General features: G+C 40.6%; 3 protein-coding genes across 4 annotated transcripts; 2 read left to right on the top strand and 1 right to left on the bottom strand.

Moving 5' to 3' along the window:
* Window positions 1–293: 293 nt before the first annotated feature.
* On the top strand, window positions 294–3992 carry LOC115021376 (uncharacterized). 2 transcript variants are annotated; one of them, XM_029451799.1, is made up of 5 exons: window positions 294–471; window positions 860–967; window positions 1055–1198; window positions 1716–2330; window positions 2715–3992. In XM_029451799.1, exons 1-5 carry the CDS (start codon window positions 426–428, stop codon window positions 3614–3616), a joined length of 1815 nt encoding a protein of 604 aa, XP_029307659.1. In that variant the 5' UTR covers window positions 294–425; the 3' UTR covers window positions 3617–3992. The 2 variants fall into 2 exon arrangements, with proteins under 2 accessions (XP_029307659.1, XP_029307660.1); XM_029451800.1 differs by lacking the exon at window positions 294–471 and having other exon boundaries at window positions 863–967; window positions 1083–1198.
* A 490-nt stretch (window positions 3993–4482) lies between these two features.
* notchl (notch receptor, like) lies at window positions 4483–14497 on the top strand. The gene is made up of 11 exons (XM_029452590.1): window positions 4483–4758; window positions 6219–6363; window positions 7056–7388; window positions 8114–8334; window positions 8698–9022; window positions 9905–10080; window positions 10845–10906; window positions 11114–11237; window positions 12476–12573; window positions 12696–13027; window positions 13265–14497. The coding sequence occupies exons 1-11, from the start codon at window positions 4707–4709 to the stop codon at window positions 13773–13775; spliced, it is 2379 nt and encodes a 792-aa protein (XP_029308450.1). The 5' UTR covers window positions 4483–4706; the 3' UTR covers window positions 13776–14497.
* A 1681-nt stretch (window positions 14498–16178) lies between these two features.
* LOC115021007 (uncharacterized) lies at window positions 16179–24468 on the bottom strand. Its single transcript, XM_029451119.1, has 7 exons — window positions 24357–24468; window positions 24104–24199; window positions 23270–23790; window positions 18095–18117; window positions 17344–17399; window positions 17081–17167; window positions 16179–16989 (listed from the first exon to the last, which is right to left on the bottom strand). The coding sequence occupies exons 1-7, from the start codon at window positions 24399–24401 to the stop codon at window positions 16459–16461; spliced, it is 1359 nt and encodes a 452-aa protein (XP_029306979.1). The 5' UTR covers window positions 24402–24468; the 3' UTR covers window positions 16179–16458.
* Between the last annotated feature and the right edge of the window lie 776 nt (window positions 24469–25244).

Below are 25244 nucleotides of genomic sequence, written 5' to 3'. Positions count from 1 at the left end.
TTGCTGATAATACTTTTGTACTGTTGCAAATAAAAACTACTTGCCTTGAGTTCTGAATACAAGACATTTACTGTATTGCTACATCTGGATACTTATTCTACCACTGTAATACATTTAAATATCAAAACACTATTATTATTTGTTTTATTATTTTTATTATCAATATTAATATTTCTATACAATTATTTTTGCTGTTTTTGTTGTTGTTTATTTAATTGTATTATCTATTGCTGAATGAGAGAATATCATGAAAGCCAGTGCGCATGCTCGGACATGGCAGCTGCCAGTGGGAAGCTCCTCAGATCCGATATAGATATTTAGCTTGATAAAACGTGAGCTAGCCGAGTTGACAGATGGCGTGTTTCACTGTCAGGGCTAAGAAGGAGTAAACACTCGGCAGTGGGAGAACTTATGATCGGATCTGGATGGAACCGACGGGTCTACGAGACGTTTTCAAATGTATAACACTATGTAAGCAATGCCGAAATTATCTGTCTTTTTTTCAAAAATGTGTAGTTTAGCATACAAGAAGAGTTGCTAGGAATGAGCTGCACACAAAGTTAGCTAAACATCTACTATGACCACCATTACACCCTCTTCGACTCACCTTTTTGATGTATCAGGCCTGCAATGCCTACTTCTACGTAAGCTAAAAAAAACATCTGGATTTAGACACATGGCTTTGTTGTCTACGGTTAAAATATGCACGAGCAGTGTTTTTAAATTGTTTTTAATGAATGGACACACACACACACACTGAATGCTATTTACTGAATGTGCGTCTAAAAAAAAAAGCATGCCATTGTTTATCTTAATGTAAGATTGAAAGACTCCCAACAACCTGTTTCTTGTGTTGTAGCCATTGCAGCAATGGAGGATATTGGTCTCCATCCCAAAGCCACCAATGACCCCCCTGTTCACAGACCCACAGTCACTGAGACTTTTGGGCTGCAGCACATACCACCAGGTGTGTATGAGCTCAGACTATGATGATGATGAAGTAGTTATTGACAACGTATTACCAAGATGTATGTGTGTGATCTGTTTCATCCAGAGCATCTGCACTTCACTGATGTAAGCAGGAAATCTGACATGTATAAAGATGGACCGTCCAAAAAAAAGTCCCACTCAGTAATGATAGCAGAGCCACAGATGAGTCCACATGTTCCTCTGGTGGGTCCTCTGGGTGCTGACACCAGTAAGTAACAGTGTGGTGAGGTTGTGAAAATAAATGCTAGTTAATATCGTGATAAAGCCTTTTATAACCTTTTTACCACATTATTCATAAATCCACTAACATAAATATGAATCCCTGTATTCTCAGATATCGATATTAATCTGGATCTGGTACTGTAGATGCCTATCTATATGCAACACAGCTACACTGATCCCTACTGTCAACAAATGCAACTCTCTTGCAGAGACATTGACATTGTAGTTTTCTTACAGTGCCTAGCTGTATTTCATGTGATGTGATTATTATAAAATATGCATCACCATGTTTAGTCTATAGCTCAACATACTCAAGTTTGTCATATAACAAGATGCATGTCCTGTATTCTTGTTCTTAACTAGAACTAGGCTCAACATTTCTAATTGCATAATCTTGTGTTTGATAAACCAAAAATGTCATTTCCAACTTTATATATCGTTTAGATCTCAGCTTCCCATAAATAATCCCATTTTGTTTGATTTTTCTGCACTCTTTAATACAGCAGCCAAAAATGGAAACCCTAGTATGGATAAGGCAGGTGCTGGCAGGGAAAAAGCCAAAGTCGGAGATCCATCGAAGTGGAAGCAAAACAAGCAGAAACAGCTGAGGATGGAGGGGAAATCGTACGTGAGCAAACGCAAAAAAGATGGTGAGGTTGTAACAAAACAGCCAAGAGCAATCGGAGCGAGGTGCACCTCGAATGCATGCAAGAAGGCATCGAACCGACTTTGTAATGAAATCAACGAGGAGACCAGAAATAAAGTGTTTGATGATTTCTGGCAACGCATGAACTGGGCTCAGAGAAAACTCTACGTAACAGAACAAGTTGACCGCGACCCCGTGGAAAGATCCCGGGCGGTGGGATCGCAGTCGAGAAGATCAGTTTCACTCCGTTATCACTTGATGTTGGATGGAAAAAGGAAACAAGTGTGTAAAAACATGTTCCTGTCCACTCTGGGGATAGGAGAGTGGTCTGTGCTCAACTGGACACAGACAGGAGCAACAACGAAGAATGAACCAAATGAAAACAATATAGAAAAGAGCCAGACTGTCCATCAGTGCCCACAACAGAACGCTGCTTCTTCTGCAGTTAATCACTCTGCAGAAGTCACCCAGGGTGAGTGTCTTAACTCTTGTTTAGTTACTCACTAAAGATAGTTAAAAGAAATCAACTGACAGCATGTGATGACTCGTAACTTTCTCAAATGTGAATATTTTATACTTCTTTCTGGTAGTTATTGTAAATTGATGGATTTTAGGTGTATGGCTGCTTTTCAAGACATCACCTTGGATTGTTATTTCATTTGTTAATATTCTACAGACTGAATTATTAAACATTTATATTGAAAAATAATCAACAGATTAATTGAGACTCTTAGACGCAGCCCTTTTTAGTGCACTGATGTCATAATGTTAATTAGTACCATTATCTTCCATAGTTTTTGCAGTGTATCACAGTTATCCTTCATACATGTTCATGACATTTCTCTGTTTTTTGCAGAACACGTGAATCCCAAAGACAGGCCACCAGAACCAGAGGGGTCAGCCAGAAAGAAATCCCGAGTTGCCAAGCCGCTAACATGGAAGCAAAATCGACAGAAGCAACTCAGGATGGAGGGCAAAGCGTACGTCAGCAAACGAAAGAAAGACGGCTCGACCATAACTAAAGGTCAGAGGACAATGGGATCTAGATGCACGTCCAGTGCTTGCAAAAGGGCATCCAACCGCTTCTGTGCGGACTTCAGTGAAGAAGCGAGGAACAAGCTGTTTACTAGTTTCTGGCAGTGTATGACTTGGGCTCAGAGAAAGATCTATGTGTCCGGATCAGTTGACTGCGACCCGGTGGAAAGAACCCGAGCACCGTGGACTCAGTCGAGAAGGTCGGTCTCGATGCGGTATCATTTGCTAGCCGACGGTGACAGAAAACAAGTTTGCAAAAAGATGTTCCTCTCCACTTTGGGGATTGGAGAGTGGTCGGTGCTTAACTGGGCACAAACTGTATCCCAGCAGGACAATTCAGAGCAAATCACCAAGAAGCAAACGCAGAGGAAGTCCCGTAAAGCTTCAGAGCACATAGTCCTGAACGAGTTCCTCGAGAGTTTACCCAAAGTTCCCTCGTACTGCTGCGGGACGTCCGTCTCCAAGCTGTATCTGGAGCCCGTCTTCTCAAACATGTCGGAGGTGTACAGGCACTACTACAACCACTGCTCAGAGAGGAAGACGACGGCGCTCTCTCGGCAGGTTTTCTGTGCTGTGTTTAAAAAGATGGATTTGGGATTGTGTGACCCCAAAGGGGATCAAGGGTGTTCTTTCGGTGCGACTGGGAATTTGTTTAATGAGCTTTGGGAGGAATACTGCTTGGAAAGAGGAGGATCCAGGGCCACAACCAGGGAAAGTGGGTAACCAGTAGAGAAGGATAAAGGACACAAAGGTTCTGTGTTGGAGATACTTTGTTATTTTCAACATGATCATGTACACGCTGTGGAATGTTGAATTCCAAGACTTTGCCAAAATGACTGATCTCACATTTGATTAAATCCTGTTATGCATAACCTGTGGTTGCTTCTTCCAAACTCACACTATCTGAAGCAATGCAGTCTTCACGCGGCTCAAACGTTTCACTGGAATTATTTAAGCACCGCATTCATTTAGTTTTTTGTAATGGAGAATGCTTTGTTGTTCGTTAAAATGCAAGTTCTTATTTTTGTTTGTCCATTTTCATTATTTGTTCAAGCGTAGAAAAAAGTGTCATGTGTGTAAAAAAAATCTGTTAATCTGCTGTTTGGGATTTCAATAAATCTCATGCGAAAGGTCAAAATCAAAAGCCTTAAAGTACGCGCAACACTGCAAACTGCTCAAGTTATTAGTTCTTAGTTCTTATAACAGCCACTTACGCCTGAAGTTTTCTATTTTCTTGTGTTGATTAAATAAGAACAATAGAAGCAGTTTAGTACTTTTAAAAGCCAGAGCACTCACTTTTTTTTAACTCAACAGACTCTTTGTAAAGGTCAAATTCAAACCACGCCGTCGCCTCACACCCTGTAGCTTTTACACGTTGAAATGTCTCCTCTAACAGCTCACATACCCCGTACTGTGTGTGTGTTTTTTTTTCAAGCTGAGACACTGTAAGAGCTACAAATACACACACATGCACATACAGTCATCACCCTCCTATTCTTCTCCACACAGTGGCAGGAAGTTGTCCACATATCCGCAGGGCCTCTGAAAAAAGAGCGAGTGAACAAAGTGGGCTGGGTGGTGGTGTTGGAAGGTGTTGGTGGTGGCGGTGGTGATGGGATTGGGCAACTTCACTCAGAGTTAACTGTTCGTTGTGAACAGCAGGACTGCCGCTACACCACAGAGCTGCAGATAAAAAAAAAAAACAATACGAGTCGCAGCTGCAGCTCCTGGAGATCAGAGGCAGGTTTACCAAACAGCTGGACTGGACTGCTGATCCCTCTGAGCAGAGGAACAAGAGGTGAACAACCTGAAGATGTTGGTTCTGAGGACATTTGTTCTGCTGGGACTCAGCTGGACATGTCAAGGTGAGTTCTCCACCCTATTCTCAACAGATTTCTCTTTCTTTTGTACACACACGAAACACGCCACCTGTTCAAAGTGTTCTGAAACTGCATCCTGTAGATGTAGTCTGTCGATAGAAATCTGATGACCAGTTAGGAAAGAGTGGCATCTCCTCTCTGATCTGCATTTAATTAATTCATATTTTAACGGAGCATTTTGTATTACAATGTAATATGACGCTAAAGATGTGTATAAAACTGATGGAACTTAAGTAAATATATGTTCCCCTACTGCATTAATTATTTAAATCTTTTAATTATTTGGTCGTCAGGATCATGAATCGTGACAGCGCCTGCTGAACTGGTCCTGCTGGACCCCGGGAAGCCTTATTGACATTTTCCTGGATTCATCCATACTTTCTATTTTTTTTTCCAACACAACATAATTTATGTCAAATGTTGTATTTGTACTATGTTGTTTATCCTGTACACACGACATCTATTGCACGTCTGTCCGTCCTGGGAGAGGGATCCCTCCTCAGTTGCTCTCCCTGAGGTTTCTTCCATTTTTCCCCCTTTAATTATGGGGTTTCTTTTAGGGAGTTTTTCCTTGTGCGATGCGAGGGTCTAAGGACAGAGGGTGTCGTAACCTGTACAGTCTGTAAAGCACACTGAGACAAATGTATAATTTGTGATATTGGGCTATACAAATACATTTGATTTGATTTGATTTGATTTGGTATTCTGCTAAGAACAAAGTGAAAAGTATTTTTTATAAGCACCTCTCGTACCAGGAAAGCTCTCTTTGCTTTTTCAAGTGAAACAAAAGTGTTAAACACTTAACATGTCTAATGTCAGCGCTATTGTTGGTGCTTTTTCTTTTTTGTTGCTATGATTTTATGGTCCCGCACACACCTGCCAAGCCCATTGTCCAACTCCATCACATTCCTCATTGCCACGGTTACGACCTTCGACCTTTATTAAGTCCCGGCCCACTCCATTTCCTGTTGCTATTCGCTTCTCCTGGAAACTTCCTGTTTATGTCGGGCCCATTTCCTGTTTCCTTTAACGGTCTGTATCAGGACCCACCTTTCGTGGCTTGACCTGCATTGTTATGAGTGGTTGCTAATGCTCTGAGACAATGAGGGGTTTAAATGTGTGGCTCCTGCGATATTTAGCGATAACAGTTTGCGTTGTGAAATGAAACTGCAAGACATAATGAAAAATGCACACGATTTATTTGCCAAGTGTACAAATACATGTGCATATGGAAGTGATGCTGCTTGCCTTTGACATATCTCAGTGCTTATAACATTCTCCTGCAGTCTAATTTAAAGTTTACGTTTATCTTTAATTCATTAAACATACAAATCTACAAATGCATCATCATTACATTTTAACCACAACTGAAAGATTAATAACAAGATGATGAATAATGTCTAATATTGGGTACTATTACTCCTAATCTGTGCGTGTCTCCACAGCTGCGTCTGGTGATCCGTGGGGTCAGTGTCCAGTCAACAGAAAGTGTAAGGACAAGTTTGGAGACGGGTCATGTGACCGAGGGTGTATGGAGCCCGAGTGCCTCAGAGACGGCTTCGACTGCCTGAAGGACCGGGGCCACTGCAAGTAAAACCCTTTTGTTGTCATACTGTAGAACCATAAAAAAAACATTTCCAGCTTAATCGGGAATGTTTTCATTCACTTATTCATTATGGTTGTCCGTTTAGATTGTTGTATGCTGGTTTATGTGTTGTCTTCTTGTATTCTTTTTCCTCTTTTTCCTTATTTGTATCAATATTTGAAACTTTTTTCCACATAAATCACTTTAATTTAATTAATTTAATTGTTTATTCATGATTATTATTATTATTATTATTATTATTATTATTATTATTATTATCAATAATAACATTAATTCTGGTTTGTTTATTGTCATTACTCAGTACACTTGTGACAAAGGAGAATTAAATAATAAAACGATTTTCTTTTCTACCATACTACGAGTCACTACACAATATGAGACATCATTTTTAAATTGTTAATTTGAGGCTATGAACTGTCCAATATGTGACAGAATGGACATTTAAAACAAACACTAGTAAAGGAAAGATGTTTAATCATTATTCCCTGTTCTGGTTTATTATGTTCTGGAGTATTAAAGTTTATTCTTGACCGTGGAAATAGTAGCTTGACACCTAAACACCACATCTCATGGTCTTTGTTGAAATCTCTTAAATAGACGTCGAGATTATTTAGTCTAATCTCTCATTCTGTCTCTTTCTTTGCATTTCTTTATCCTTCCCCATCATGGCTTTCAGTCCGGGCCACATCCAGTATTGCCGCGATCACTACGCCAACTCCCACTGCGAGCAGGGATGTGACAGCGCCCCCTGTGGATGGGATGGCAGCGACTGCTTCACACACCAGAGCACCCTGTGGGCTAAAGGCACCCTGGTCCTTCATGCCAACTTCCCACAACAACGTGGCGCCTTTTTCAACAGCTCCCTGCTCTGGGCGCTCAGTATCGTCCTCCAGTCACCACTCAAACTAAGAGGGTCCGCCCCCCTCGCCACTAACAGGAACTTGTTTGACTTCGACCCTCAGCAGCTCGCCAACCTGCTGGCTCAGGCATCTGTAGCTGACTCAAATGGGTATGTCTTATTTAACCAGTATATTAACAGTGCCATGGAAACCTATTTTACGAGGCACACCAGGCCAAGACAGCAACATGAAACAATACAAAATCAGGCAACAGATAAAACAAATCTAAAGACAGATAATACTAAAATAAGTTTACAATTACACCAATGAAAGAGAAGATTAACGGCTAAAGACAAAATAAAAGTGGGCCAAGCACAGACCCTTGGGGGACTATTAAGTAAGTCAATCTGAACTGAGCCCATTTACTCGCAGGGATTCTAATATGAATCAATACCCATGTGTATCTATTTTGCAGTAAATGATATCAGCATGATTGATTGATTTTTTTTATTCTGTTTGGTAAGAGGGTGTATCTATGTTTCAGATACTAAATGTCAAAATAGTTCTTTTTATGTTAGTACGTGTACAAAATTATTTATTTATTTAATATTTAATTAGTCATGCAGTCTCATTGAGAGATTCCAAAATAAACTTGAGAACAAGAAACATTCACAAGAACACAAACCGGAAAACAGAAACAACACAACTACACAATAAACTAAGAATGAAACAGTTGCAAGAATCTTAAAAAACATCAGATAGCCTAATAAAACTTTAACAAATGTAATGGTTCTAGATTGTATGCAACAAATGATCCAGACAAACCTACTTCACCTACTAAAAAATGATGAACCTCCTCTTCCCTGCTGTTTCCTTCTCTCTCACTCTTTCCTAGCTCCCTCCTTTTCCTCCAAGTGGACAACAGGCCATGCTCCCGTCTGCCCTCTACCTGTTTCCCTTATGCCACAGAGGCAGCCAGTTTCCTGCGTGCCGTAATGTTGCTAAAGTCTGGCTTGTTCCCTACCCTGCCAGAGCTGAAGGCCGTCATCAGTATTAGAGGTGTCCGAGAGGAAATAGGAAGCAGAGAGGAGGATACGGTGAAAGAGGAAGTCAAAGGTAGGCTCACAGGTCCTGTCTCTCCCCCCCCCCCCCCCACCCCACACACACACACACACGCACACACGCACACACACACACACACACACACACACACACACACACACACACACACACACACACACAGACCCATCCAGCTCTGAATTTCATCCAAACAAAACACTATAAAACACCTTTCCGTTTCCAGTGTGTAGAGGAGATGGTCATTGCTGCAGGTTTGAGTTTTTTCAAACATTTAATATCTCAGAAGCAGAGCTCTATTAGTATTGATGCTGTGATAAGTATCTTGATATACATTTTTTTCCATATCTGGCTGCTTAACATTCGTAACTTAAAATGAACTATCTATTTTTCGTCTCAAAGAGCCGACCCCTGCATGGCTATGGGCGGTGATTGCTGTAGCAATTGGCCTGCTGCTGGTGCTGGCCCTGGTGGTGTTCCTGGTGGTGAGGAGGGTGAGGCAGCAGCGAGCGGAGAGGGAAGGTGGTAACAGGGTGAGACACCGGTCCACGGTCACAGACAATGACCCCAAACCCAAGTCCTTGATACCGCACGCAGCCCACCAAGAGCAGAGGGTCAGATCCAGCAGAGAGAAAGAGAAGATCGGCTTGAGGAAAAAGAAGAAGGTGAAGGAAGCAGAGAAGAAAAGAAGGAGGGAACCACTGGGAGAGGATGCCATTCGAATGCGGTGAGACGAGCTGCTTTGAAGGACATGAGAGGATGTTTTGTCTGCTGGAGGGATGAAGTCATGTAGACACATATAGTGTAGACTAAAACAAGGGATAGGTCATCCTGTGTAGGGAGTGAAAATGCTGAATAGCACTTGTTCCTGTCAATCAGTTGGTTATTACCTTTATCCTATATACTCTTTTCGACCGTCCATCAATTGGCAACAGTTTGATAATCAATTAATTATTTAAGTCAATGCCAAATATTTGCTGTTTCCCATATCTCAATTTTAAAGATTTGATGCTTGTCTCTATTTTATATAAATGTAAAATAAATTCAAATGCTTTTGGTTTATGATTGTTGGTCACACAAATAAAAAATTAGATGTCACCTTTGATGTCACCGTTGATTTGGGCATTTTATCCTATTTTGTAACGATTTATACTGAAGATTTAATGTTAAATGAATTCTACAAAATAATGAACTGAGTAGTGGAGTCACTGCCCCCTCTCTCTCCATTTCTTTTCTGTCTTTCTTTACTGTCAGTCTATCAAATAAACCATGGCAAGAATGGCAACAAATATTATTTTAAAAGAAAATACATTGTTGGGCCCCCTGACCACAGCTCACTAAGGTCCCTGAAATAATACCTATCTGTAATCCCCGTCATGTTCCAGGGTCTTGGTTCATTTCCTCAAAGACTATCAATCAACCCATGCATGTTTCAGGGAAATATACCCGGAAATGGCGAGACAGTATTCTTGTGTTTGGGTGTGTTGCAGAGCTCTTGGGTGACTCATTAGTCAAAATAATAAAGGAAAAGAAAAACACGCTGTGACCACATGAAAACCACAGCAGTTTATTAATGTGCCATTTCAAAAACTGTGCTTTTGGTTTTCAGACCTCTCCAAAGGAACCAGGATATAGGAAGTGACACAGACTTTACCCAGAGTTCAATGGAAGACATCAACGCGAGATGCTCCAGGCGACAGGAGGACACCTCCATCTGTGACCACAGGAGCCAGGAGCAGAAACACTACCGGGCTGGAACCTCGCAGCCCTGCAGACCCGTACAACGTAAGGTTTAACATTCATTTGTGTACTCAGTCACTCATTCTTACTTTTACTCATCTGGGAATGTGATATAGATTGTTATTGTTGGCCAGCATTACTATACCGGACCACACTATACTTACTATACAAAAATACTTGTTTCTGATTGGCTGACAGGCATCTGTTAAAATCTTGGGACCGCTCAAACATTTCTAAACAACAAATTGAACACCATTATAATTCAGAGTGCAAGGTTTAAACCTCAGTTAATATGGGCAACATTTAACATTTAAAAATACATGTCTACTATTTTGATAGTAGATTTATTGCTTGGGTCTAAAATATTTTTTAGGAATAAATTAAAAACTTTCCCTAATTTGAGAATTTCATTGTAAATTGAACATCTTTGAAAGTACATGCCACGTAATCGCAACATCTCCCTGTTCCTCGTCTGCATCTTCACTGTCCAATAAATGCAAAGAAATTGTTTTAACCCCACTATATTGTCGGCATTTATAACACGTGTACAATGCTGGAATTCTGCATATATTTACTGTCAAAATCTGAATTACTGTATTTAAAAAAACCTTAAATAAATGCACAGGAGTTAACTAAGGTGTTAATGGAGACTCAATGCTCACACACGTAGTGTAAGGCACTGTAAGTAAAACAGGATACAGAATGAGACTTGAGATATTAAAGGTTAACAGTACATATCTTTCCATATATAATATTTGTTTGTGTTTCAGTTGGAGATCCACCATTAAATATGTGTTATTCTCCCTTAGCACCACCTAGAGGATGGGAAAGAAACGCCATTCCTCCTCCTCTGCTCAGTCCTCCTCAGCAGGTGTGTCTTTTGATTTGTTTTTAACATTTTGTTCAATGTATTGTATCCATATCCAGTCTTAATTAGGACTTTAACCATGTTTTTATTCCCCTTTTAGTCTTTATGTAGTGTAGACCGTACTGTATAAGGCCGAACTGTGTAGGTATATGTGAAATATGTATTGTGTGACTTTCCTATATATTCATCATGTCTCTGTTGTGTTGGCAGTCGGCAGAGTGGTGTGGCCCGGATGGCTCTGTGGTTCTGATCCGAGCGGTGCGTAGCGGGCTGGACAGAGTGGTCTTGGAGCTGCTGCGAGCAGGAGTGCCGGTCAACAACACTGATCATACCGGTAATGCATCTATGTCACAGTTACTAATATTACTTTAGTCTGACTCATACCCCAAACCTCAGTTAAAATAGTATTTGCATGTAATTCTTTGTACAAGAATTATGTGCAAATGCAATTTCATTACTGCCTGTGTATTCACGATATGATGCAACCATGTTATGTCATCGCAGAGGTCCATAGCAGAGATTGAATAATTCTATTGTAACCCCTTCATGTATGAATTGGTTAATATTGCTGAGTGTGTAAATGCTTTTTAACTCAAATGGCAACTGAATAAAAAAATGTTTTCTGGGTTTCCTAACATTTATGTAAAAGTCTAAAACAAAATATTCCACCCATAGATACGCTATTAATATTTTGTATTTTTTATAATAGGACTTACAGTGTGTCCTTATGGAAATATGAATATGTGTACCAAATTTCATCGCAATCCAGCGACATGTTTTGAAAGTGCTTACACATTCAAGATAGATGTTGACATAATTAAAGAGAGACTGACTAAACAACATACCTTGCAACCCGTAGAACCACGCCGCTAGCTTTGCTAATAAACCTACCTGTCCACATGCCATATTTGAAACTAATGCATGAATGGGTTAATACTCACCTTGGAGAAAAAGAACATGTAGAGCTCTTGAGCAGGCCATTATTTTCTGACACCTGTGCACTGAGGGGCTGAGTAACTGGTGTAACTTACCCCGTGTCTCTCACGTCCTCTTTTTGTGTCCCTCCTCTCCCGTCCTGTGCTCATCTCTCCATGGCGTCCATCTCTTCCTCTTCCTTCTCCAGCTCCCCTGCTGCCCTCTGACTCTGAACAAAGTTAATGTGCTCTAGTGCTCGAACTCGGGTCAATGGACGTATTAACTTTGTTGCTGATCTTTCTCCTTGCTTTTGCTGTCTCTCTCTCTCTCTCTCTCTCTCTCTCTCTCTGTCTCTCTCTGTCTCTGTCTCTGTCTCTCTCTCTCTCTCTCTCTCTGTCTCTCTCTGTCTCTCTCTCTCTCTCTCTCTCTCTCTCTGTCTCTCTCTCTCTCTCTCTCTCTCTCTTTACATCTCTTACTTTTTCTGTCATTCTGTCCTGTCTTTCTCACTTTAGCGGCAACAATTCATTTCTACATCCCTCCATTCTCCCTCTCTTCACCATCTTGGGCTCGACTCTGTTGTGTAATGGTTGTTCATTGGCTGACTTACTCCCTCCCTTCTTCCCCCGTACTCCCCTCCGCTCACACTGTCTCTCTCAGGGAGATCAGCCCTGCACTGGGCATGCTCAGTAAACCACCTCTCCCTAACAAGGACCCTCATTCGCTACGGGTCCGCTGTGGACCTGCAAGACAACAAGGTGAGTTCTGCGTGGTTTTTTATCTACTAAGAATCCAGAATAACCATGTTTAAAGCTGTACGCGCCGTCTCTGCCTATCTGATTTATATCCTCCTATGTTTTTATGATTATATCTCTGGTAGGGCGAGACAGCGCTCTTCCTCTCAGCCATCCATGGTTGCTATGATACCGCCAGACTCCTCCTCCTGCATGGTGCCAACCTCGAGCTGCACGATCGGAGAGGACGTCGTCCTATCGACGTGGCCAGAGAGGGCATTCATCACCAGGTCCTGGAACTCCTATTGGCTCACCAAATTCAGAGAGGGCCTGTTCCCGTCGAATCGGCCAATGACATGCTGTGGGAGGAGCGCGCTCTGATGTACTCGCCGTGGGTCGGATCACAAGGCGTACCTGGAAGAAGTGCCTCCTTCTCTGGAATCATAGGGCATCGAGATATGACGCCACCTCCACAAAAGTAAGTTTTCAGTCATGTAATGCGATCGCAGACGACGGTGTGTGTCTCTTTATGAGCCTTCTGGTGATGTGCTACCACATTACCTGGTAGTCAGTGAGAAATGTACAATTAGAGCTAAAGGACAAGTCAGTGATCGATAACTATTAGTTGTGATAGTAAATTAGTAAACCAGTTATGGGATAAACCTCTGTTACTGTGAGGCACTGTAACGTTGTGATGACTTTCTTGTCTTGCCAGTGATTGGTCGATGAGCCGGGTGCAGTACCCCTCCCCTCAGAACTGGCGACCACAGCTCAACCAATCAGCAACAGCGCTGGTCCCTCCAAGAATCATGGGCCGCTCCCCTCGGCCAATCAGCACCTTACAGGAGGTGACCTCAGAAGACGAGGATCGTGATAGGCATCAGGAAGTCCCCAGAGCTGCGACGCCTCACTTCATGTCACCCCAGCCTGCCCCTCGGCAGCGTTCCTTTTCCTGCACCCAGCATGCATTGCAGCGTCGCTCCAGTGGCCACCAGCCAGAGCCCAATTATGTTATTGTGACAGACAGAACAGCCAATGAGCCCATAGAAAGAGTGGTTGTTTCACTTCCCACAGATGCTTACGCCCAATCAGATCGTCATCCAGTGGTAAACGGTGACAATCCCAGAAGAGCAGAGCAAGCAGCGGCAAATTCGACAAATTCAGAGCAGAAATCCCGAGGTGAGAGGTTAAACAACACTCCTGACTCCACACAAACAGCCTTGTAGAGACACCAACAACAACACTTCAGCTGCCTTTTACTCAGTCCATAAGAATAGCATCGAAGAACACATGAGATAAGGACTTACAATGAAGCACTGAGTTTAGTAGTTTGGTGAAGTTTGTTGTTAAGGCCGATGCAAACCAGAAGGCTTGCAAGGAGTCTTAAATCTGGAGGGAATCCGTTTACTGTGATTTGGGGATTTTATTATCCAATATGCATCTGTTTGGAGTCGGGAACAGATTTGCTTGTTATTATTTGTTTTTCCTGTCAAACTAATTCACAGCAGCACTTATCAAATCACCTGCCCAGTTTTCACTCAACCTTGCCTAAATTATTATCATTATTGTTATTATTGTCATTATTATTTTGTTTGTTTGTTGTTGTAAATGTTCTGTTATATGACACAATATCTGTGACACGTGTGATGACTCTCACTGAAGCTGCGATATCTTGTGAATATTGTAATATATTCATATTTTCTTGACATCTAATAGGTTGTATTCTGATTTGATTGAAACAATCTAAGACACTTTTTTAAAAAGGAATATGTGCATGGTTGCACAAAGATGTCAGAATCCCACTGATGCATGCAATAAAGTGACTTTTCATGCAAATCACATCAATTTTCTATTTTATTTCCAAATTCACTTGCTTCATAGTCGGCGCGAGCGTTAGCTCAATTTGACTGCTCGTCTTTAATTACAAAAGCAATGTTCAATGATCATCACACAGCAAAAAGAAAGGGAAATGACATGTCAGGAAGACTTTCAAAACAAAAAATACAACCAAAATACCAGCTGATTTCATCTTTTTTATTAGGATGACATTAAGGCTTGATTAACAGAGGAAGACGGTCATCTTACAGGTGCTCAGCTTCACCATGGTAGTAATCAGGCTCAGTAGAAAAGCTCCCAGCGACCTGATGTAACAGGCTGCGGTTTGGAAAGCTCCCAAGTTTAGAATCACTTTGGGTCAGCGACTCACGATCCTCACACAGAGATCCGTAAAACTGAGGTTCGTGGCAGCTGACCCTCACACTCCTGTCTCTGAGGCAGTGAAGTCCCAGGCCAGCAGCTACTGTCCTAAAAAAGCGTCCCACTATGCATCGCCTGTTTGTATCCGCTTCCTGAGGAGCAGTTGGCGAATTTAGAGGGGTAGTGTCAGGAGTCTTATTGTGATCCTCCATCATTTGTGGGTCGTGTATGTATAAAGATGATCAGTTCTTGTCTGTAGACTGATCCTCACAGTGTGTGTCATAACATTCTAGAATGTGTCCAATTCCAACTGATGATGCTCAACTCCACGGACAATATTATTTCTGTAACATACAGAAAATATGTGTGGGCTTATATTGTCCGTGGAATAACCGATATGGTAATTTCATCAAAATGAAATATTCTACATGTCTCGTTTTTCTACTTTTATATTATTTCTTACAAAATTCAGACTGACATTTGTTTTCATTTGGTATGTTTGAAAACTAACTTCTAAAATTAAAACCATTTTTAGTTTAAACATGGCGGTGTAATGACAAGGTTAGAACATGCATATATTCAACACCTGCGACTTATATTGAGATGTAATTGGAACAGACATATACACCAAATTTCTTCAGCTAAAAAGATGTCAAAGGGCTCAAACTCTTTCTCGTGGGAAAAGAGGAAATGGCGCTGCATTTACAGCTTTACTACCTGTTAAAACTGATACGTCACTGGAGAGGGGGGGGCACCGAGATTGTGGCATTTCCCACGTTCCCACGCGCATTCGCCTGACGTTTGAAATGCAAATGGTTAGAGATCGAAAGACTTGCTCCATTGTATCAGGAACCAAGAAGTGCTTTACGCACGCCAAAAATACCCAATTCTTTACGCAGAAAAAAGTGACTTTCGCCAGAACAGTGATTTATATTCTCAATTAAATCTCTATTTAGACAGGAAACACATTTGATCACTAAATGTCGATTTCAAAGCAGGAAGATATGACATTACGCACGTGAATTGCACCTCTTTTACGCAAGGCTTCCATTTCTTAACAACTTAAAATGATTCACTACATTAGTTGATGTATGTCTAATAAGTATAGTTACATGTAAACTAATGTAGTAAATCATTGTAAGTACTTTTAATGTACACCTGATAATCTAACATACGTGTAATTAAAATCTAATTACGTTACATGTATGTATTCAATGTCCCTGAATGTTTTGACCACGTGTGTGTATGTTATAGTTTTTCGAAGTAAAGGAGTGAGGATTAAGTTTGTTACGTTGTGTGAAACGTCACCGCATGGCGCCTATCGTCCTCGCGTGCGGCAGCACAGGTCCACACTTATGCGTATGCTCTTCAAGACACGTGCCAGCAAACAATCAATAAACACAAGACCATTGTTTAGTGATTTTTCCTTTTGTTTATTTGCAAATGACAAATAAAATAAATTAAGGTGCAAAATACTTAACAATATGACACAGTTAGCCTGTAAAGGCTGTAGCAGCACTTGGTGTGATCACAATAGATTTACAATATCTACATATTTATCAGACTTTACAGAACGTAGGAGGCCCGTGTTCAATACATTGCACTGAAAATGTCCTTGTAGAAAGTCAAATGAACAACACATGCTCTTGTATAAATATAATCAGCATGTTAGAGTCATTAAAAAGTTCAGTTTCTGGAGTCGCTCCGTGGTGATCAGGGCCAGGGCCTCCACAGAGACTGGCTGGCCGTCATGCTCTGAGACGGGCTTTGTTTGCTCGCTCGACTCGCCACTTTGTGGGGCTGTTGGGGAGCTGTGGGAGAGCGATGTGATTCACCGAGGGTCTGAACACAACTGGTCACAGTGGGTGCAGCTGTGCGCAGTCTGTGCCCGGACCTGTGTATCAGCAACCGAAGAATAGACGTTGAGGATTTCCTCAGAAGCAGAGAGCTGGAGGAGGAACGAGCTTCAGTTCTTCGTTGGACGCCTGCAGAATCAGAGTCTAAACTGGAAAAGCGAGCAGCAAGAGATGCATCCAGCGCTGCTCCAAGCCACAGGCCTTTCCCCTCATGTCCCAGGAACCGAGAAGCTCTCTGTAGGCAGGTGGAGAAACCATCTTGGTAGGATTGTTTCTGGCTTACACCACCAACTCCAACTCTCGTCTTGTCACCTTCGTATGTGTTCTGCAGGAAGAGGACAGTGTGCTCGAGTATCTCAGCTTTCTCCACTCTGCGCTGAGTCGCTTCCTTGGGACAGAAACAAAGAGTTAATAAACAGTCTCACTAAAAAAGCACTTTAATCTTGTAGGATGGACAAAGTGACCACGTGAGCTCTTACCTGTTGCTGTAGTAAAAGAGTCTTTAGACTCTCCAGGCTGCGGTTCATTCTCTCTCTTCGACGTCTCTCCACCTGAGGTTTGAGACTCTGCGAGACAGAAAACAGATAATGGAATTAAAGAATGCAACCAGACTGAGAGCTTTCAGTCTTTCCAACAAATATGCTTTTTGTCCCACATAGGCATCTCAGGAGAGACACAACATATAACAGTGCATTTATGATGAGCTACAACATAATCTGATTTCATGAAAGCATATAAGTACCTTTCTTTCAGCCTTCGCGTCCTCTGAATCCTGAAGCAATTTCATGATTGTAGTTTATTCCAAGCAGCCTCCTGGTGACTGCAGCTCTGTCGGTCTTTCAGTCGAAGCTGAATGTGACAAGGGACATGTCAGTGAGAGGTTTTAAGCCATAGGCCTACGTGGGCGTGACTTTAGGCTCCACCCACCACCTCAGACTTCATTTTACTCCAGTTTTTAACTTCATGCTGAAACTACTAAACTCAGTTTTACCAAGTACGTCAATGTCTGCAAAAATATTCTGCATTATAAATGAATTTTTGCTTTGATGTGACTCCCTTTGCTGCAGTTTGACAGTCTGCTACAGTTAAAAGTTAAAAGTTGCATTTTAGTTAGGCTATTTTTGTTAAAACATTAAAATTAGAAAATACATGTTACTTTAGTACTTCAACCTTCTTAATAATCTATTTAACACATTTGAACAAGTCTCTGAAGATGAATGCAGACTGAAGACCCTTCTCTAATCTGGGGGCCCCCTGCCGAGAGTGAGCGGCACGCGCCTGTGAAAGGTGTTACCAGCTCGTGTGACACATTTTACATATGCAAGGAAAGCAACAAGCATCCGCCAAAACAGCATGAAGCTCAGACAAATGACTGTGGGTGACTTCTCACGCCTTTGGTATGGAAGGGCCAAACGAGACATGTCCTCAGGTCAAAACTCGAAAATCAGGAGAAATTAAAAACATTTGGAATAAGCACTCATTCACCGACTCACTGATGTTGGGGTTCTCATGAATACTATAAAATATGCAACAAGGGAAAATGTCACGGTGTGCGTAAAATCCACTTTTATGCGCAGATCTGTAAACTGTTGTCTCTTAGGTTGTAATTTAAAAATAAAACGAAGTCAAAACTAGAGTTCAAAGTTAAATATATATAATTTTATTCCCCAAAAAATTCATTAATATGCAAGCTATCTGCAAAGTCGGCTGGAAATAGCGTCTAGGTGTCACGCGTAAAATTACCGTTTACGCATGGCTCTGCAAATACCTGTGAAATAATAAGATTAAAACCAAATGGCACATTTCATGATAACATTCTGAGAAACAACTCGTGGGAACCCAAAAGCCACTCCTGCCCCAAGCACACTTTGTAATGATGTATCGATTCTAACACGTAATAAAGTAAGAATACAGCTCCATGGTCAATCTTCCCATGAGAGCGAGTTGAAGGACCTACTCCCACATATGCCAACATTACTGAAGGTGTGTCGGTGTGGACAGTCTACCACACTCAGTACACAAAAAGTAATAAAGTCGTTGTGTTATCTTTTGGATCATCTACAAAGAACTCACTTGTATCTATTTTCACATTATATTTAACATTGTGTCTAATGATACTGCATATTTATCCAGAGACAACAGCAGCGCGTGTAAAGTATATCCTTTTACACGAAGCTCTTCCAAATAATGTGATTAGTTACAGACAACCACAAAACCTTGTTTGCCTCTTGTTACACCCTTGTAACGATTATTCGGAGTGTCCCGTGTGCTTGTGGGAACCTGAAAGTCACCTCTTCTCCAAGCACACTTTGTAAATGAAGTATCGGTTTTAACAGGTAATAAAGTGACCACGAAGCCTCCTGTTCCACGTTCCCATGATGAGAAAGAGCTGGGGGACATTCTCCCACTGCCACACTTATTCAACATGTGTCTGCGTGTTGCCTTGTCGACGAAAGGCCATTTGTTTATTTATATTTATTATCATTTGGTTTGGAGAACATGTGCCCATTTGCCTTACTCTCCCTGCAACACTATAATGTTTATCTCCATGCACATTGTGTATGTAAGCAGCCCGGTGTGCAGTGATGAAAGAAGTACTCAGATCCTTTACTTAAGTAAAAGTACCACTACAACAAGGTAAAACTTCTGCATTCAAAATCCTGAGTGTAGAAATAGTATCAGCAAAATGTACTTTATTTATCGAAAGTCATATACAGTGAGTTTCCAACGCAAGGATCAGGAACTTCCTGGGGTCACCAGATACATCTGAAAGGTTTTGACGTGATACATTGGAAAGGAAAGATGTAAAAAGAAAGTTCTGCAACACACACTTGTAATATATGTTTTACTTTTCTATGACATTGTTTTGTTTTGTGAAATTATGGATAGTTTTACTTTTTGGGGGGCTTCACACTTTTCGTTGTATTTCCTCAAAATGAAATCATCTGAGAAGTTTTGTGGAACTACTAACAGCAACGTGGCAAAGTGTTTTGATAGGGGTCGCCAGAACAAATGGTTGGGAACCACTGGTTAAATCTTAAAAATGTGTTTTATTTATAAAGAAAACTAAATAAAAACTCATTTACCAAAGTACCTGTCAAACAAGTAATGTAAGTACGGTATAATATCACCCTCTGAAAGCATATAGTAGAAGTATAAAGTAAATTAAAATTGATATTCAAGTGAAGTCCAAGTATACCTTAAAGTGTAGTACAGTTCTTGACTAAATCTACTAAGGTACTTTGCACCTCTGCCCTTTTTTTAACCATATTCTTTCTCAGTATTGTTGGTCCTTATATTAGAAGGTAAACATTTTAGGGCTCTGTGGTTAGTTTATGATGATTTTAGGGATGAATTATTTATTTTTCAGATACTGTTTAATATCTTAGATGTATTCTACTGGCTGCCGGGGCAAACCGTGTCTCTTTGTTAATTGATAAACTCTGAAATTCCCTAAACCCTTTAGAGACAGACACGTGCAGCAGTACCAGCAGCGCCACCAGCACGCGACCACTTCACACTTAATTCAAACACGCGCCAGCTGAAAAACGCTTAACAATCGACTGAATTCATTTACAGACGCAATTATAACAGGCTGTAAGTATTTAAAAGTATATATGCTTAACATAGATGAAATCTTAGTCGTCAGTGCCATCAAGATACATATTAAAATAATATGTCAGATGAGTTAAATGTCAGAGGCTCCTGAGTTTATATTATCAACCATAATATGTTTGGCACGTGCCTTCATTCAGGAAAGACATGATACACAATTCGCAGAAATACTTAAACATGTCATTGAGATAAATCACTACGTAATGGTAAAAACGACCATAAAGCCACACGATAGATTCTGTTGTCTTCACTGAAAGTCACAATTTAAACCAGCAGTGGATTCCTGCTGCCTTTCATTCTCATCATTTAGTCAGACGGAGCTAATTCAGTGACTAACTTGATGGATGAATAAGACAGCAGTAGCCTGTGTTCACAAGAAACCACGACACTGTTATTATTACAGTGAGAACAGGTCGCCTGATAGAGGCACAATACATTTTGTAGGAGAGAATAAAATGACCGAATGAGTGCTCTTTACTGAAACTGAGGCAGAGCTACAATTATAATGAACTCAACCAACGAATATGTGTGAAATAAGTCAAATGACTGGGCAAGCCTCGTGCGTAATTTGCATTTGAGTGACCAGTGTTTGTAAGCGTGTGTGTGGGAACCTGGAAGCTCGCAGTCCTCCACACACATATTTAATGATGTACTAATACTAACAGATAATAAAAGTGCAAAAGGGCTTTTTTTCCCATGAGAAAGAGTCAGAAAAGTGTCTCCCACGCTGTCTCACATCGGATCAGTGACATCCAGTAATGTAAAAGGTTGGATTAGGAACTGCTGCTGGTGGCCAATAAAATATAAACAAAGACATGAAAGACACATTTGCAATTGTCTTTTGTAATATGTTGCTGAACGAGCCTATAGAACTTCCTCTATAGTTTGTATTTGTGTCAACATTTAAGTTCAAGCAAGTAGACAAACTCTTCCATAAATAGGCGACTGCGTTCTTGATGTTTTATTATTAATAATAATTAACTACAGGGAATTTAACATGAATGCTGGTCTTCCACAGGAAAGCTCAACAAACTCGTTAAACACGTGTCATGTTGGTTTCAAACGATCCAAATATTCCTTTTTCAGGAGGGGAAATATCAATCAATAATTAGACACTTATAATCCGACAAATGTCCTCTGAGTGTGAATGAACTTCAAAGGGCTGCAGGAGGTGTTAAGACACGTTTTGTTTCCTGTGATCTGACACCAGACACGCGCAGAAAACAAATGTCCTGTGAGCAGCTGCGGACACGTAGGTGAGAGAATGAATACTAATTACAATGAAAACAAACGTGGACGTGAGCTGGAGGGGTTTTCAGAAGATCTTTATCCTACCAGGTAAAGAGTATGATAACAAATATATATATATATATATATATATATATATATATATATATATATATATATATATATATATATATATATATATATATATATATATATATATATAGTATAGTTGTATCAAAGAGAAACATTAGATATCCTATATAAAGTAGTCCTTAATGGAAAGCAGTGGAATTTAGTCCTGTAGCATACGTTTAACAGGGACTCCGCATTTACATGGCCACGTGGTATAATTATAGTATGTAACACGGTAAGAAATTATATAACAAATAACTGTATTTGAGATCAGTCACACTTCTTCAAGAACAGAATATATATTGATAGAAATAAACTGTGGCAGGGTTATCTTCTGCAAGTAAATCTGGGGCTGTTCGGGAGTTTAGTGATTCTCCATTGGTCTGAGCACAGCTGGGGTTTTCAGATCATTCAACCTTATTCTGTCACGGTAAAGAGAATAATAAAGAAAATGTATTTTGATGTAGATGTACCTAACATAAACTTACTGTAGACAAAGGAGTCCTTGTTGGAAAAGCAGTAACATTTAGTGCTATAGCATTCTGAATATGTTTGGGTAAGTATTATAATAAAACTATTGAATTATACAAGGAATAATTATGTAACACAGAATTTTATTTTCAGGAACAGAACAAGTTCAGTCAGACTTTATTTTATAAACAGAATAAGTAGATAAACACACTGTGTGCTGCAGCACAATCTAGGTTGTTACATCTTTTCATTTGCTTTTTTGTTTTTGGTGGTAAATCTTTTGCACAGACTGATCCAGGTTATATTATCTTGTTTTTATATTAGTGATTTAATCCTAAAATGCTTTCAAACTGACTGGATTATGTGTGAGTAGAGCTATCTTTTGATGTCTTTGAAGTGAGAACTGCTACTGAACCTTTTCACCTCATGGCCAGACTTCACACCTGGAGGATGTAGCTCAGCAGGAGGCTTCACACCTCAGGCTCTGACTAAAGAGAGCTGTCAACTTCAGCACAAACAAAAGGCCTGCAGCTTGCATCGGGAAAAAACCAAAACAATTTGACACCATGTTTTTTTATTTTAGGAAAAGTTTTTATTTCATTATAATAAAAAAATAAAAAATACTTCTCACCATAGGGAGATATCCAGAATAAATTATTGTGCAAAATAGACAAGATATATATTTAAACAGAATACAAGTTATATTGTTAACAGAGGTGTCATTAATGTCAGCAGACATCATGGCACACAGGTGAGTGTGAGGGGCTGCATGGGGCTCTTCCAGCCTCGAACCCTGAGCTCCCACTCCTGGAAATGTGACGGATGGATGGACACTCAATCATTATCCACTTCAGTATCTTGAATCATGAAGGCAGATGTAGCAGACGTTTTTTTTTTAGCAGAGTATGAACGAGGACGGATGCTCCATGATACTCACATGTACACTTGCTCTTCAGCACAGCAGCAGGCCCCGGCTGGAAAGAGAGAGTCCCCGTGCCTGTCAGCAGGATAGATGGCTGCCCCACTCACTGATACAGTACATGCACAAATAACATTTTTCATAATTTACAGGCTTGAGGTTGTGGTTGAACAACAACACCATTATCAGAGGACCAGAGGACATTTGTTTACAACATTACAATGAACATTTCCTTTCAGGAACAGTACAGTTGTTAGAGTCATTTAAAGTTAATTTTCAGAGGTCACTGCGTGGTGATCAGGACCAGGGCCTCCACAAGGTGTGGCTGACAGGGCTGCTCTGGGACGGGCTCTGTTTTCCGGCTTGACTCTCCACCCTGGTTTCAAGCTGATTTTGTCTCTGAGCCTGTTGGGGAAACCTCTGCTGGACTGGAAGTCGGTACGGATGAGCAACACTGCAGTCTCGTGTGTGCAGTCTGTGCTTGGACTTTTTCCTCAGCATCCGGAGAATGGACTTTGTGTGTGGCAGAGAGGTGAAGGAACGGGCTTCAGATGTCCTTTGAACACCTGCAGAATCAGAGTCTAAACGGGAAAAACGTGTGGCAAGAGATGCATCCAGAGATGCTCCGAGCCACAGGCCTTTCCCCTCAGGTCCCAGGAACTGAGCGGCTGTCTGCAGGCAGGTGGAGAAGCCGTCTTGGAAGGAGTGCTTCTGGTCTCCACCACCTGCAGCAGCTCTCGTCTTGCCTCTTTCAGCCGTGTTCTGCAGGAAGAACACTGAGTGCTCGAGTATCTCAGCTTTCTCCATTCTATGCTGAGTCCTGCCCTGCATGAAAACATCGATATGAGTTAATGGAGTCTGTTGGCAGTAAGAGGCCGGAATTCTACATCATGGTACAATGATCTAACATATTTTCTTTACCTAAACAATTCTATATTCAGTTGTATGCAAACATTCAAATGTCCCTGGATTTCTTTGATAGTGTGCTCTCATAGAAGGCCAGTTACATATTTAGTGATTGAGATGATACAGTATGTTTAAGACCTTTACAGTTAATGATAAATACATATAAGATGAAAACCATAGTATCTCTTTTCACAATATCTACAAGTGCACTCAGAGGGTTGTGTTTTTTTACCAGTTGTTGTGGCTCCTGGAGCAACATGGTCCTCAGACGCTCCAGACTGCTGTTCATCCTCTCCCTTCGACGTTTCTCCACCTGAGATTTTATGATCTAAAAGAAGAACAAAACGTTGAGGGGATTAACCAAATGTACAGTAGTGGGCGATTCAATTTAATTTACCTTAATATCTGAGTGTAACCATCAAAACATTAACGCTATCTATAAACACTATTTCTAACATGCATTGAGACTTGTTTTGTTGTTTTACCTTTCTTTCCTTTGTTGCATCCCCTGTTTCCTGAAGCAGTTTCATTATAGCCAGTGCGGTCCTTCTTTATCCAGTGGCGACAGGTCAAAAAGGTTCCTTCACAGTCTGCAACTGATCAGGCAATGTGGCTGTGACATGTACAATTGCTTCTTTAACCTCAGGCTCCTCCTACCACATAACACATTTTTACAACAACAACCCACTCCCTCTCTCCTTAGCTCCTCGATTTCACCGTTTTTTATTACCAGTAGGACTACTTTACATTGAACTAAATGGACTTTTCTTACATTTAATTGATGTGAGGGCTCAATCTCACTATCATGCAACAAATTAAGATTAAGATACAAAACACAAGACATAAGGTCACAAAACGTATACCTTACTCTTTGCATATTATGCACAAAGCAGTGCGTAAAATGCCATGCGTAGAATTACAGGAACATACAACATTTTAGATGTTTACCTTAAAAGAATAGAACATTTAAATTAAGATTAGTTTTCTTTGGTAACCTCACGTTATTGTTATTTTATATGAGAATTGGAGCATTGCTTTTTGCACACACAAAAATTACACAAAAGTGGAAAATAACCAATTCCCAAATTTTAACATAGACAGTAAATAGTCACGAATTTAAAACAAATTATCAAGACAAATTATATTTGTCATTGATATTTCCAGCAATATTCCACTTGGATTTGCAGTTTTCTTGTGATATCAGTAGCCTAATATGTTGGACAACGACACTTGGATGCTGTAAAGTCTGTACAGCTGCGTGTAAAAGAGAGCGCGTTAACCATTTGTGTACCATTTGGGGTGCGAGTCACTGAATGGGTTGGCACTTCTATCCATCTGTTCAGATGGTTTATTATTATACCAAAACCTGCGAC

The sequence above is a fragment of the Cottoperca gobio genome, chromosome 16, assembly GCF_900634415.1.
Source record: "Cottoperca gobio chromosome 16, fCotGob3.1, whole genome shotgun sequence".
Taxonomy (NCBI): domain Eukaryota; kingdom Metazoa; phylum Chordata; class Actinopteri; order Perciformes; family Bovichtidae; genus Cottoperca; species Cottoperca gobio.
This window is presented reverse-complemented; position numbering and strand designations above follow the sequence as displayed.